Below are 16,331 nucleotides of genomic sequence, written 5' to 3'. Positions count from 1 at the left end.
AGCCCGAGAATTATCTCTGTGGACGTCATCTGCCAGCACATCTCAGAAATGTAGAAAGTCTTAATTTACCAATTATTTTATACTGTATAAAAACCTGTCCAAAATCGTGGTCTTGCTCCCCTCATTCTCCACAACAAGGTAAAACAGCTTTTGCTGTACAAACCAACTTACAATGTAAGGTCCCTGCCCCTAGTATTACACTTAGCAGCCGCCATTTTCAGCTCTTACCAGCACTTCTGTGGTCCCCTTCTGGAATCTTGTGACTGCAGATTCTGACTGATCAAAAGTCAGAACTAAGGGTAACAAGCTCTTAAAGTAAGTCTATGAATGCCTCGTTCTAGCTCAGGTGACCACCAACTCACTCTGCCAGCACTGGAGCAAAATCGGCAGGTCACAGACTGCACAAGAAGACTGGGTGGCATGGACAAGTGCTTTCACTTATAATCAACTGATTTTCAGTGTGCAGTTCCTATCATTAGCATTTTGCCTGTACTATAGGATCCGAACCTGTCTTTTCCTGCCATTATCTATAGGCTTGCCTGCACCAAACTGAAATCTCACCTTCTGCTTATATCTAGTTTGACAAATAGCAAGAATGAAGACACAAAGATCCACTACCCCGCACTTGCTGTACTGAGAAGAAGAAACCCCCATTTCCTATAAAGAGACAAAGATTCACCACACTTCCTGTAGAGAGACAATGGCCCACCCCCACTTCCTGTAGGGAAACAGGCGAGCTGACACTTCCTGTAGAGAGACAATGAGCCACCCCCACTTCCTGTAGGGAAACAAAGGCGAGCCGACACTTCCTGTAGAGAGACAATAACCCACCCCCACTTCCTGTAGGGAAACAGGCAAGCCGACACTTCCTGTAGAGAGACAATGACCCACCCCCACTTCCTGTAGGGAAACAGGCGAGCTGACACTTCCTGTAGAGACAATGAGCCACCCCCACTTCCTGTAGGGAAACAAAGGCGAGCCGCCACTTCCTGTAGAGAGACAATGGCCCATCCCCACTTCCTGTAGGGAAACAGGCAAGCCGACACTTCCTGTAGAGAGACAATGACCCACCCCCACTTCCTGTAGGGAAACAAAGGCGAGCCGACACTTCCTGTAGAGAGACAATGACCCACCACTTTCTGTAGGGAAACAAAGGCGCGCTGCCACTTCCTGTAGAGAGACAACGGCCCACCCCCACTTCCTGTAGGGAAACAGGCGAGCCGACACTTCCTGTAGAGAGACAATGACCCACCCCCACTTCTTGTAGGGAAACAAAGGCGAGCTGACACTTCCTGTATAGAGACAAAGACCCACCCCCACTTCCTGTAAATAAACAAATATGATCGCCTATTTCCTATAGAGAGACAAAGACCCATCCCCACTTCCTGTAAAGAAGCAAAGATGATCGCCTATTTCCTGTAGAGAGACAAATACCCACCCCCACTTCCTTTAGGGAGAGGGGAAGCCATGTCCCACTTCCTGTAGACAGAGATGAAGCCACACCCCACTTCCCGTATAGTGACATACTTGTCCCCACTTTCTGTACAGAAACAAAGCCCTGTCCCCTTTTTCTGTATGGGGACAAAGACCCACCCCCACTTACTGTACGGGGACAAAGACCCACCCCCACTTCCTGTACAGGGACAAAGACCCACCCCCACTTCCTGTACAGGGACAAAGACCCACCCCCACTTCCTGTATGGGGACAAAGATCCACCCCCACTTCCTGTATGGGGACAAAGACCCACCCCCACTTCCTGTACGGGGACAAAGACCCGCCCCCACTTCCTGTAAACCATCATGGCATCAATGTTGCTAGAGATGGATTACACCTGACAACAGGTAACTGACCTAGTGGCAGCACTCTGGAGTGATATTATTGGTTGAAAATATAATTTCATGTCCATAAAGTACTTTACAATATGGTTAATTATGGCACTGGCCATCAGAAGGCCGTAAACTTCTGTAGGTCTTTACTTTCTCCTAGTGAAGCTCCGATTCTTTCAAAGTCTTTTCCTAGCAAATTCCATATGACTCCACCAGAAAAAAGCACCGTGTGCCATCACATATCATGTTACAGAATTATTTTTCCCTAGAAGCCGTATTGAGGTGCAGGCAGAATCAAGTATGTAATATATAAGTCTGTAGAGAGCTGTATACACGGAGGATGGAGCTGTATGGGTCAGAGTGTGTCTCTGTGGCGCCTGCTAGAAGAGGACGCCAGGCATACAGAGATGGAGTAACTTAAAACATCTGGATTTTAGGAGCCATTCTCCACCACTGGGAATAAATTACCAAAATGTTTGCACAGCTGGAGACAGAATCCTCTGCATCAGTCTTATGTAAGCGTGACTCAGCGTCACCAAGTAATGACACATAGGGACAGTCCTGATAATGACATGACCAGCAAAGTCTGAAAAACAAAGACTCCTCTGCACAGCACAGCAATAGGAATGTAATATTCAGCACAAAGGATGATACAGCAGATGTATGTCCTATATATTAACCATTCAGATGCTGTAAGTCCAGAGACTTGTGTTGTCATATAGAAGGGGTTGATGACATATGGCATGTAAAGTGTTAGCTCTTGGCTACGGAAGGTAATATGCATTCACGTTTGCCAAAAAAAGGACTTGAGCTGCATAACTGGCATGGAAGAGTCTAACCCTCAGGTACCAGGAAGCAATTAGCATAATGGAACTCTGCCGATGGAAAATTAGAACGCCTGCCCGGTCAGGTGCCGGCTCCTGTCCTCCAGCTGTCCTTAACGTATTCGTTAACTAGGTATGACGTAGACCAAAGGTGCTAACTGTCCCGATTTTGCCAATGCTGTTCGAATTTACAGAAACAATATTGGAAATTTGGTCCAAAAATTGGCATTTACGGAAAGCTTGCCTAAAAGCAGGCATTCTTGTCCAGATTTTAAGTGTTCCAGGTGCTGTTCTGCGTTCCTACATTACCAACTGAGGTGTTAGTAAATTTGCTAGACATAATGGCAAACAAGGACAACTAGCTGCCCCAATTTTGTGACCGAACCGATGGGAATGGGTACTGCTGCAGCCAGTTGCCTTACTGCCAGACACCTTTGTTATATGGAGAAAATGTTTGGTGTCTTGACCATACATTACAGTATTGCGTATTTTGCGACAGAAAAGGGGGAAAGGAGAGAAAAGCTGTACACAAAACAGTGTCACTAAAAGCCCTACAACTTCATTATGTCTGGTCTATCATTCCTCGACATGCTAGTCTACACTCATAAATGTCATCATAGGTCTATACAGGGTGATACTGAGTGAATAAATTCTCAGGACCCTGGTCAAGTGGAGAGGTCAGTAATATCTGGTTACTGGATGGGGTCCCGCCGAGATCCGCAACGTTGGCGGCACACTCCCCAGCTAATGAAAAGAGGACTGCGGTTGCTGGCAGGTAGGAGGTGGTTCGCAGGCCTTCTGACCTCAAATGTATTCACTCATCTCTATGAATTATATAAATTAGGTTGTTTGGGTCTACCTCTATGTTATTCAATCTCCTGCAGCTATCCATGATGACTATGAAGCACGGTCATGCCCTGACCATTATCATTGTAGCTTCCTGCAGATAACTGGGACAGGGGATCCTGTAGTGGTAGAAGGGTTCATCAAAACTGGTCTTCGCCATTGAAGCTTATAGATCCTGCAGGAGAAGTAGCTGATCGTTCTTCAGAGCATTGTAAGAAAATACCCTCATTCTCTTCAGGTCTTTCTTTATTTTCACCCTCCTCTCATCTATTAGGCACTCAGATGACCATCTCTGTAGCCTCCTGCCACTTGGGCAAGTCCCATTTTCCATCTCTTTCAACCCGAAGCTCTCCAACTGTTAAAAATCTACAATTCCTGTTATAAACTTACAGCATGCGTCTGTCTGGCGATGCTGGAGTCGTAGCATTGTAAGAGCTAAAGGTTGGGAACCACTTGTATACATGGTTATAAATGGCAGCTTGATTTTCAGTATCAGAAAGTTACTAGAGCCCCAGAATGACCCTTTTGGAAAAACACCTTTGCAGTATATAATTGGTGTCTTATGATGATAATATCAACGGTGGGAGACAACCCTTGCCGGGAAAACTCTTGACAGTGAAAGCTATGATTAGTGTTGGCAATCATTGGCATAAAGTTTTGCTAGGTAGGCCAATAGTTATCCGCCTTCTTCACCCTGTGTTATCAAAGGGTAGAAGCGAGTAGGTTGCTGCCCAACAACTTATCTGGAGTTCGACTGAATCCCAAAATGTTCGATCTCTCTTTCTCTCGATATTTTGGGGAAAGTCATGACATTATCATACACATTAGACGGTTGGCATGTCTCACTGAAGTCAGGGGGTTTGTTTGGCCTATATGTAATATGCATGACCCAGCTTTTGGCAGTCACGAGAACCTTATTTCATTACACAATGTCCAGCTCCTCGGAGAGAGACCGTCCTGTGCCGGCAGCAAAGAGCGCACATTAGAAAACTCAGCACAGGATCAAGGACACTGTAATTACTGCGTCTACTAGGAAGGAGGCGTTTTTCCATATTATGCAACAAGGGTGGATTAATTACGTTTAACTCACCTCATGCTGGACTCGGCACACACCCATTTTATATGCGGAGCTGGCTGTTGTCAAATATCTGAGAATAAGTCACGGGGGTGTAACCACTGAACAGGTTTAGATGCTGAAGAAATGAATGGCAAGGGTCAGAGAGGAGAAAAACACGCTGTGTCATTAATGAATTCACTGTCGCTTCTGGATCTATATCCGGACAATATACGAGTGAGCTAGAAACATCTTTACCCACCATAGGAAACAAGTTCCATATGAGTTATGCAATATTAATGTGTACAACTATCTGTCGGGGCAATGTCGCAACGGTGGACAAATTACTGTAACTTTTCAGAGCCATTCTGATTCCTCCATTACCCAAGTAATAGGAACTTTCTTAAATATTTAGGCTCTTAAAACTAATTTTGCTACATTGGTATCCTGGCTGCTGGGAGTCTCTTATCAAAAACTTGGCTATTTTTAGTGATCCAAAAAGTTGAAAAATCACCATGTCATAAACCTAGTTTGATCGGAGTGTCTCGGACGTAGCAGACTGCATCTGGGTGTGCGTCTCCAGTAGGCGTATACACCAGAAAATGATGCACAACAGAGAGCACGTTGGCCATACCAGCACCATTTTATTCTATGGCCCCGTCGGTGCATAAGTCCGAATACCATTTTTCAGGGGGTTTGGATGTAAGCCCCAACGGGACCAATGAATGGGTGCCAGACTCTAAAGATGGAACACACAAGTTAAAACAGTTCTAGATGTTGATACAGGAAGATCTTTCACTACTTGTGACTTAATTGTGTCAATATTGGTCTACAAAAGGTGAAGGCCAGATCTCATAGGGGCAAAGGGTCTTACCAGTCAGTGTATGGCATTCAGCCTTTTTCCTTGACTATGCTGTGTTGTTCTGCTGACAGCTATTATTGCCACCCACCACATACACCTGCAGGCTTAGCCCGACCACGCATGTGTTTGTTCTGTGGAAACAAGCTACCACCAGACAACTGAGAACAAAGGATCAGCATGTTGAAATTCCAGATACGCGATCCTACTTTCCTCAGCGTTTGCTGTCAGGGTTCGAGACACCCAACTACTCATTAGATGATGGTTGATCCGGAAGAAATTGACATTTGTCTAATTTTTGTGGATAGCTTTAATTTAACGATGGGTTTACACAAACAGATCAATGATGTAACCAACTCAATCGGCGATCGTTTAATGCCTTTTTACATAGACTAATGAAAACTATATGGGGACAGAATAAGATAGGTCGATCCCCATACCATCTGCATATTGTTGGCGGCACATCCACTTTACATAAGAACATGTGCCGTAAGGAATGATGATATATGCTTCGACCAGCCGATCATCTTGCTCATTATGATCTCTGCCCAAAAGCCAGTGATCAGTGAACGTTCTTAGGTTCCTGTATGCTGATTATGTCCCTGTATAAAGAGACCGTTACATTATGAGACAGATTACAATGCGTGTATTATTTGCAGTGCTGTCGCTATTTCACATTCTGATGCCCATGTTTTCGTCATTTCTTCTAGGTGCCTTTATCATCTGCTGGACTCCGGGCCAAATCGTTCTCCTTCTGGATGGTTTAGGATGCAAAACCTGCGACGTCTTGGCCGTTGAGAAATACTTCCTCCTCCTTGCCGAGATCAACTCCGTCATCAATCCCATTGTGTACTCCTACAGAGACAATGAGATGAGAGCAACTTTTAAGCAGATCCTTTGCTTCTTCTGTAATCGAGGGTCCAGGTATTCACCTTCTGTCCGGTCGACAAATACCGAGAGGAGAATATTGGCCGACAATGGACATCCAGTTCGCGACTCCACACTATAAACCACTTTGGTGTATGCTCTGAATTTACTCTTTACGGGATCCAAGACTGCATATAATAGAAAATTTGCCCATGTGGTACCATGGGCAGCATTATTAGTAGTGCATGTGACCGCATGTCTCGTGTTGAAGAAATTGATATAAACCTGAGTAGATCCTACTTTGCTTTGCTCGATTTAAGAAGTGCACAATGTGCCTTGACTTATTTTATGACTGGTTCAGTTTCTGTCTTCAATCCAAGGAGACTTCTTAACCTGAGCAATAGAGCAAAGATATCAAGTACCACAAAATGCATGAGATTATTACCGATGTCTTCGAAAGTTAAGTTGGCTTCAAGACATGGAACATGCAGAAGATGCCTACATAGCACTAAGGAAGAGAGTCTTAGAAGAAGAAAGAAGATGAATTCATATGAACTACTTTATGTGTGAGGGAGAGATAATAAGCAGGTGTTTGAGGGACAGTATTTTGGGGGAGTCAACTGGATGGAAATGAAACCTGCAGAAAACTTAATATTCAAACCCCTAAGGTTTCTACACCCTAATGGAACTGATTTGGGTGATCTGTACCCTTTATGTTTTGGTGCTCATTTGTATGGTTACATAAAATTTTGTTTGGTTCATTTTTTTATTTTATCTACGTGTTATTTTTATGTATCATTCCAGTTGTTTTAAAGCACAAATTGCATTACCAGCAGGACTTTATGACTTGTAGACTCTCTTGTTTGAGTGGTTCTCCGAGGCTCTTCGAGATCCCTGTCGATTAGCACAATGAACGCACAGCTGTGCTAATAATGTCCAGGTACTACAGATTAGTCCCATTCAAGTAAATGGGACAAGTGGCCGAACCAGGCGTAGACGATTGCACAGATGATCTGTGTTAAAGTGGTTGTATCTGAGGTTGAACTCAACTTTTCAAACATTGAGGACTTGTTTAAGTACACGAGAACATCAGAGTAGGATGAATGAACTGTAAGTAGACACTGAAGAAAAGAGGTCAGGAGGACACTGTACGTTTAGATGGCTGAGAGTATAAGCAGCATATCCAATTTAAAGGGGTTATTTGTGATGAGATCCCCCCATCCCCCCACAAAGAGCGCCAGAATTGTTGTATGGCATTATACCTGGTATTGAAGAATGGAAGTGGATTGGGCTATGCTGCAATTTCACACTACGTCAATGGAGAAGAGTGGCGCTGGTATTTAAAAAAAAAAAAATTATGTGTAGAAACAGATATACATACAGTGGTGCTTCAAAGTTTGTGAACCCGTCAGAATTTAACAGATTTCGGTATAAATTTGACCTGAAACTACATCACATCTTCACACAAGTCCTAAAGTTAAAGAAGAAAAAAATAAATGAGTTAAAAATATACTTTGTGATTTTTAAAGAGGAAAATTATTTAATAACATGTTTTCAGTAATTGTTGATTAGTCCTCCTCATCTGCTTGTTGGAATTTTAGACAATTCCTCCTCTGAGTTTCACACCTTTGTCATCTTGAGGAGGGGGTAGAGTGTTTCTCTCATGAACAGGTCCGTCCACAAAATTTCTATGATTAAAGGACAGGATTTTGACTTGGCTATTTCAAGATATAGACTTTTTATTCTTTAACCATTCTTTTGTAGAATATTTGTATACTTTGGGTCATTGTCTTGCTGCATGACCCACGTTCTGTTGAGAATCAGCTTATGGACAGATGTCCTGGCATTTTCCTTTCGAATTTGCAATTAAAATTCAGAATTAATTGCTCTATCAAAGATGACTGCCACAACCGTGTTTCACAAATAGTATAAGTCTTTTATGCTGTAGTGCAGTGTGTTTCTTTCTCACACTAACACTTCTCATTTAAACCAAAAAGCTCTATAAACCCTTGTTCCAATAACTGTGTGGCTTGTTCTGGTGATCTTTAGCAAACTGCAGGCAGTAATGTTCTTTTTGTAAAGCAGTAGCTTTCTCCTTGCAATCCTGTCATTGTCACCTTTGTTGATCAGTGTCCTCCTAAGGGTGGAGTCATGAACAATAACATTGGCTAATGTGACAGAAGCCTTTAGTTGTTTAGAAGTTATCTTTGGCACCTTTGTGACCTTGTGGACTATTATATGCTTTGCTCTTGGAGTGATCTTTGTTGATCAACCACTCCTGAGGATGGTAATAATGGTCTTTAATTTCCTCCATTTATACACAGTCTTTATGACTGTGGATTGGTGGAGTCCAAACTCTTTAGTGATGGTGTTGCGACCTTTTCCAGCTTGATGGGAATCAACAATTCTTCTGAAGTTCTCAGAAAACTACTTTGTTCATGCCATTATACACAGTCACAAACTTGCAAAGATCAGACTTTGATAGATTCACAGTTCTTTAAATAAAACAGGTCGTCCACTAATACCTGATTGTCATCCCCCTTGAAAGAAAACACCAGAAACCAATTTCACTTTCAAATTATCTGCTAATTCTAAAGGTTCACATACATTTGCTATTTATAGACATATGATATTGGATAATTTTCTGTAATAAAAAATGTCAAATGCTAATATTTTAGACTTGTATGACTTATATGACAATCTGATATAATTGTAGGTCAAATTTATTTAGAAATATTTAAAGTTCTGTGGGGTTCACAAACTTTCTCGCACCGCTTTAAACCAATATTTTATCTTTATGTATGTTTTTTTTATTGCCACATCTGCTTGTATGGTGTTTTTATTTAATGTCCCCTGTGAGAAATATTTATGCAAATAGTAAAAAAATATATAGAATTGGATCCTTGGCGTCCTTATTGAGTTTATTTTTTAGCTGCGCAACAGTCATGTTAAAATGGTAGTCTTTGCTTGTCTTAAATTTTTGATTACAACAAGTCATTCATAATTTTTTTCTCCCAAAGAATAGCATTGAGGTTGCATAGCCAAGCTTTACTGCAACCATAACATGATAATAAGACGATGTGCTAGACTTAGGATTAAAAAAAATATATAGGTCTCCTCCATAAAAACTAGAAAAATTTGAGCCAATCAGACACCATCTTGATGGTATTATATGGTCAATAAGTATCTGCCTGTATTTCTAAGCATTGACACCATTAATCCCGACCAAATCATTGGTTTGCTGAAATGCAGCCCCAAACTGGTAAGGACTCTCCCACCATGCTTCACTGATGCCTGCATGCTCATTATTGTACCACTCTCCAGCCCTTCTGCGAACAAACTGCCTTCTGTCAGGCAAAAGTTTTAAATTTTGACTCCTCAGTCGATAGCACCTGCTGCCATTTTTCTGCACCCCAGTTCTCACGTTTTTGTGCATAGTTGCGTCGCTTGTCCTTGTTTCCATGTCGGAAGTATGTATTTTTGCTGTTATTCATCTATGAAGGCCACTTCTGGACAGACTTCTCTGAAATAGTAGACGAGTGTAACAGGGTCCCACTGGTTTCTGCCATATCTGTGTTGATGGCACCACTGGACATCTTCCGATTTAGAAGTAAGCATGATGTGTCTTTCATCTGCTGCACTAAGTTTCCTTAGCCGACCACTGTGTCCACAATGTTGCCCATTTCTTGAAGCTTCTTTTAAAGAGCTTGAAGAGCAAATGTTGAAACTGCAGTCTGCTTTGAAATCTGTGCCTGGGAGGGACATTGCTGGTGCAGTATAACTACCTGGTTTCTTGTTGTTGGGCATGACCTGTGATATGAAACTTCCTTCCACAACCAACTTCACCTTTGTAGCAGAGTTTGGATGTTCTTCACTCAATTTTAAGCCTCCTACACAGCTATTAGTTTTTTTTAGTTAATGACTGTATTTCAGCCTACACATAAAAACGATGACCATTATTACCTGTTTGGTATAATTACTTACTCATACACCTGATTGTAATCCTTAAAAATCCCTTACTTTGTGCAAGTGTACTCAGAAGAATTGATGCTGTCTTGAAGGTAAAGCAAAGGCGGTGACACCAAATATCGATAGAAAAATATTAAAACTTAAGAGTCCTCAGTGGTTGATACCTTTTAATGGCTAACTGAAAAGATGGTAACAAATAGCAATCGAGACTACTCAGGTCTCTTCATCAGGCATAGAATAACACAAAATCTGAAGAGTCACATATTTATACACAAGACAGAAAAGTGCAATAAATAAGACAAGTGACATGAAGCAGAACTAACAATGTGGGATGAGGAAAACAGTTGTGGGTGTAAATATTGGAGCAGTTCATAGATCTGATATGATACTTATCTCTTAATTTTTGTTAATTGATAAAAATATTAACACTTCTATTTTGAACTCATTATTACGTTGCAGCATTTTTTTCCCCATACCTGCCTAAATCTTTTGCGCAATATTGTATATACACACAAATGTATAAAAGAGTCAAGCACCCACACATACATATTTCGGTCATTATTTCAGGACTGTGGAGTTGGTAAGCCAAACCAGACTCCGATTTCTCAATTTTCCTGACTTACAACTCCGACTCCACAGCACTACCTCACTACTGAGCATGTACATAAAGTGCAGCACAGATTCATCTCATCCACGACTCCACAGCCCTAGTCACTACTGGTCATGGACTCATGTGCATAATTGCAGCACAGATTCATCTCATCCACGACTCCCCAGCACTGGTCACTACTGAGCATGTGCATAAAGTGCAGCACAGATTCATCTCATCCACGACTCCCCAGCACTGGTCACTACTGAGCATGTGCATAAAGTGCAGCACGGATTCATCTCATCCAAAACTCCACAGCACTGGTCACTACTGAGCATGTGCATAAAGTTCATCTCAACTAAAAGCTGAGGTACTTAGATCAGGAACAGAACAGGCATTTATAGGACATTTCATAACTTTCCCAAATTCTTATGAAACAAATGTACAGCACATACTCTATTGTTCTACTGTACCCAATTTATTATATATTGTCGGAGTCAGTCCACTTTATACGGGCTCCATGACTCCAACTTCACAGCCCTGCATTATTTTTGCCTGTTTTTATGTAATGCTGGTGAGATGACCAAGAAAAAAAAAATTAGATCATTTGCCTTTTTCCCATTAAAGATGTTGCCTGAAACTTCAGTTAATTTCATCCTTTTTTATTTTTATTTAATTTTATCATCTAAACCGTTTTCTAATATACACCGACGAGGAAAAGGGTAACAATGTTTTGACCTTTTGACTTTTGTGCTCCATATCTCACCAACCATTACTGCCTCGAACGCGAGACTGCCATCATTTTATAGACAATCATCATGGATATCTCATAAATTTTACTTGCAACTATTTAGTATATGATTAGTTGTGCAGATTTGGGTCTTGTCACTGCATTGTTACTGTTTTGCTCCTAAAAATCAAAATTTTAATTTTGTCAGTATTTCGTAACTCCGCCTTTGGCTTTCGACACTGCCTGAATCCGTCTGGGCATGCTGCCTGTCCTTAGCAGTGGTTTCCTAGCAGCTCTTTTACCATGAAGGCCTGCTGCACAAAGTCTCCTCTTAAGGGCTCATTTCCACATGCGAGTCACGCGTCCGTATCTCGCATGTGGAAACCAAGCTGTGGAGCCGGCACTGAGGAGCGGAGCGTGCGGCCGCATAGGAACACATGGAGCTGCACAGCTCCGCTCCTGAGTGCCGGCACCAGGGCTTGGTTTCCACATGCGAGATACGGACGTGTGCCTCGCATGTGGAAATAAGCCCTAACAGTTGTTGTAGAGAGGTGTCTGCTGCTAGAACTCATTGGCATTGATCTGGTCTTTAATCTGAGCTGCTGTTAACCTGCGATTTCTGAGGCTGGTGACTCGGATAAACTTATCCTCAGAAGCAGAGGTGACTCTTGGTCTTCCTTTCCTGGGGCGGTCCTCATGTGAGCCAGTTTCTTTGTAGCGCTTGATGGTTTTTGCCACTGCACTTGGGGACACTTTCAAAGTTTGCCCAATTTTTTAGACTGGCTAACCTTCATTTCTTAAAGTAATGGCCACTCGTTTTTCTTTACTTAGCTGCTTTTTTCTTGCCATAATACAAATTCTAACAGTCTATTCAGTAGGACTATCAGCTGTGTATCCACCAGACTTCTGCTCAACACAACTGATGGTCCCAACCCCATTTATAAGGCAAGAAATCCCACTTATTAAACCTGACAGGGCACACCTGTGAAGTGAAAACCATTCCCGGTGACTACCTCTTGAAGCTCATCAAGAGAATGCCAAGAGTGTGCAAAGCAGTCATCAAAGCAAAAGGTGGCTACTTTGAAGAACCTAGAACATAAGACATAATTTCAGTTGTTTCACACTTTTTTGTTAAGTATATAATTCCACATGTGTTAATTCATAGTTTTGATGCCTTCTGTGTGAATGTACAATTTTCATAGTCATGAAAATACAGAAAAATCTTTAAATGAGAAGGTGTGTCCAGACTTTTGGACTTTTCTGAATTTCAATACATTTTTATTAGTACAAAAAATAAGAGATATATGTACACAGAATTAAAAGGAAGATGTAAAACACGTAAGTCATAAAAGATTTTCAAATAAAATTATGCAGATACAATACAGTAGATGTCAGCACCTAGGGGTGCTCTTCTTTGATCTTCTTTTACTTGAAGTCTGTACCACCTTGTGTGCCTATGTTGATCTTATACTACAGACCATTATACATGGAACATGCTAAAGAAGCCGGCTGTTCAGAGTTCTGTATCCAGGCATATTAATGGAAAGTTGAGTGGAAGGAAATAGTGTGGTAGAAAATGTTGCACAAGCAACCGGGATAACCGCAGCCTTTAAAGGATTGTTAAGAACAGGCCATTCAAAAATGTTGGGGGAGATCCACAAGGAGTGGACTGCTGCTGGAGTCATTGCTTCAAGAGCCTCCACATACAGACGTATCCAGCACATGGGCTACAAGTGTCACATTCCTTGTGTTAACCCACTCATGACCAATAGACACCGCTAGAAGCATTTTATCTGGGCAAGGAGAAAAAGAACTGGACTGTTGCTCTATGGTCCAAGGTGTTGTTTTCAGATGAAAGTAAATTTTGCATTTCATTTGAAAATCAAGGTCCCAGAGTCTGGAGGAAGAGTGGAGAGGACACAATCCAAGCTGCTGGAGGTCTAGTGTGAAGTTTCCACAATCAGTGATGGTTTGGGGAGCCATGTCCTCTGTGTTTTATGAAGACCAAAGTCAGCGCAGCCGTCTACCAGGAGATTTTAGAGCACTTCATACTTCCCTCTGCCGACAAGCATTTTGGAGATGGAAATGTCATTCTCCAGCAGGACTTGGCCCCTGTCCACACTGCCAAAAATACCAATACCTGGTTTACAAACAACAGTATCACTGTGCTTGATTGGCCAGAACACTCGCCTGACCTTAACCCCATAGAGAATCTATGGAGTATTTTCAAGAGGAAGATGAGAGACACCAGACCCAACAATGCAGACGAGCTGAAGGCTTCTATTAAAGCAACCTGGGCTTCCATAACCCCTCAGCAGTGCCACAGGCTGATCTCCTTTATGCCACGCCGCATTGATGCAGTAATTGATGCCAAAGGAGCCCAGACCAAGTACTGAGTGCATTTACTGAACATACATTTCAGTAGGCCAACATTTAGGATTTTTAAATCATTTTTCAAACTGGTGTTATCAAGTATTCTAATTTACTGAGATAATGACTTTTGGATTTTCATTGGCTGTAAGCCATAATCATCAACATTAACAGAAATAAACACATGAAATAGATCACTCTGTTTGTAATGACTCTATGTAATATACAAATTGTCTCCAGAGAGGAAGAGGACTAGAACTCTAGTGCCACCTATAGGAAGTAGGAATTCTATATAATGAGGTTTACCCCGGGGGTACCGTTAACATGGGGGTCCCTCCTGAGGGACGCCGGTCCTGCCAGAGGTACGAAAGGTTTACCTTGCGGTCCCACTGGAGGGACAAAAAGGGGGCTTTCCGGGGGCTCGGTTACCCGGATCTAGAGATTCCTATACTTTAACATGGCAATGGAGTTAATACAGTGTCCCTGTGGTGGGACGCGAGGGACAATCTGCTTGTTGACTCTACTATCTCCTATACTTTAACATGGGGCCAGCGCTGAGCTTCGCTCGGCGCTGGCCTGCGCTATTTCAGAGCGCGCCAAAGTCGAATTGGGCTCGCTCGCGCCATGCTTGAGCGCGCCACATTTTTTTTAAGACCGTGAAATTTTTTTTTCAGAAGCTTGGCGACCTCCAGGTTCGAAAACGCACGGAATACAGCCCCCGTGAAGGGTTTTGGGGCTGGATTGCGCCATTTCGGAGAGCGCCAAAATTATATTTCGTTCGCTCGCACCTTAAGTGAGCACGCCAAAGTTGTTTCGGACCCACAGAGACCTCCAAATTTGAAAGCGCGCTATATACAGCCCCCGTAGAACGTACTCAATTGATCTGCTTCGCGAAATTCACGTCACGTTTTTCGTTATGACGCGTATGTCACAAATTTGACGCGCTTTTTCCGGGGCCTGACTGCCTTCTATGTCGATATCGTCCGGTAACAGCCACTTTACACACTTGGGAGATGATCTGCGTCGCAAAAACACGAAAAAATGTGGCGTTTTCATTCAGCGGAGCTAGCATTCTGAGGTATTATTCACCATGACACGGTGCATACTCAAAAGTGGCCACCAGATGGTGGTGGTGATCTACCACAAAAATTTTAAACGAATTAAAATAATTTACACTTCCACAATAAAAAAAATCCACCAGGTGGCGACGTTTGCAGTGAGATCCGGGTAAGAGACGGCTAGGTCCCACGTTTCTTAACCAGAAAACAACCGTGTCATTTTCATTGAAGGGGAGCTCACGATCCCGGCCTCGTTTCTCCGGAACCACAAGTCGCAGCGACGCGCTTTTGGTGTCTTTTTAAAGGGCAGACCCTGGGCTTTCTTCCACGAAAAGAACTTGTGCGCAGGTCCTACGACCGCCGAGCGGTGACCCTTGGAGTTTTGGCATGTTTTTCTCATAGACATGCATTGGAAGCGGTTTGATGGGGGGTCCCTGTTTGGGGCCAATATCTCTGGAATCCCAAGTCTCAGCCCGTGGAGGGGGGTCTTCACATTTGTGGGAGAGTCTGTGCTCCCACCACCTGAAATATCTAGTGCCTATGTCAGTCAACCACGGAGATATAAGCGTTTGTCTCCCTATGAGGAATCCCATTCATTTAGGACTTTGAAATATTTTTACCACTCGCAGAGTGAGATCCGGGTAAGAGAAGGCTAGGTCCCACGTTTCTTACCCAAAAAACATCCGTGTCATTGTCATTGAAGGGGAGCTCACGCTCCCGGCCTCGTTTCTCCGGAACCACAAGTCGCAGCGGTGCGCTTTTGGTGTCTTTTTAAAGGGCAGACCCTGGGCTTTCTTCCACAAAAAGAACTTGTGCGCAGGTCCTACGACCACCGAGCGGTGACCCTCGGAGTTTTGGCATGTTTTTTCTCATAGACATGCATTGGGAGCGATTTGATGGGGGGGTCCCTGTTTGGGGCCAATATCTCTGGATTCCCAAGTCTCAGCCAGTCGAGGGGGGTCTTTCCATTTGTGGGAGAGTCAGTGCTCCCACCACCTCAAATATCTAGTGCCTATGTCAGTCAACCACGGCGATATAGGCGCTTGTCTCCCTATGAGGAATCCCAATCATTTAGGACTTAGATTTTTTTTCACCCTTGTTTAAAGCCGAGTAATAAAATGGAGTAGGGGGAATGAGATTTCTCTTATTGTTGATAAATGTGTTTTTTTTTGCACCTGATTGTGTGAGTTCTATTTTATTACATCGCTATGAAGGTCACTGCCCACTTTTAAAGCACTGAAATTGAGAAAATTAGATATGCACGGTCCCCGAATTCCTTAGCCTAGGTATTGTTGTCACTGATAGAGGGTAGGCCTGATAAAGGTGAGGTGGATTTTT

General features: G+C 42.8%; 1 protein-coding gene across 2 annotated transcripts in view; it reads left to right on the top strand.

Annotated features, from left to right (window-relative positions):
- LPAR2 (lysophosphatidic acid receptor 2) overlaps positions 1-10,691 on the top strand; it is a 57,617-nt gene extending 46,926 nt beyond the window's left edge. For both annotated transcript variants that reach the window (XM_077262096.1, XM_077262095.1), the window contains exon 3: positions 6,121-10,691. In XM_077262096.1, coding sequence (XP_077118211.1) covers positions 6,121-6,419 — 299 coding nt within the window. In that variant the 3' untranslated portion in view covers positions 6,420-10,691. The remainder of the gene's footprint in view (positions 1-6,120) is intronic.
- Positions 10,692-16,331: the final 5,640 nt, after the last annotated feature.

This window comes from Ranitomeya variabilis, chromosome 5 (genome assembly GCF_051348905.1).
Source record: "Ranitomeya variabilis isolate aRanVar5 chromosome 5, aRanVar5.hap1, whole genome shotgun sequence".
Taxonomy (NCBI): Eukaryota; Metazoa; Chordata; class Amphibia; order Anura; family Dendrobatidae; genus Ranitomeya; species Ranitomeya variabilis.
This window is presented reverse-complemented; position numbering and strand designations above follow the sequence as displayed.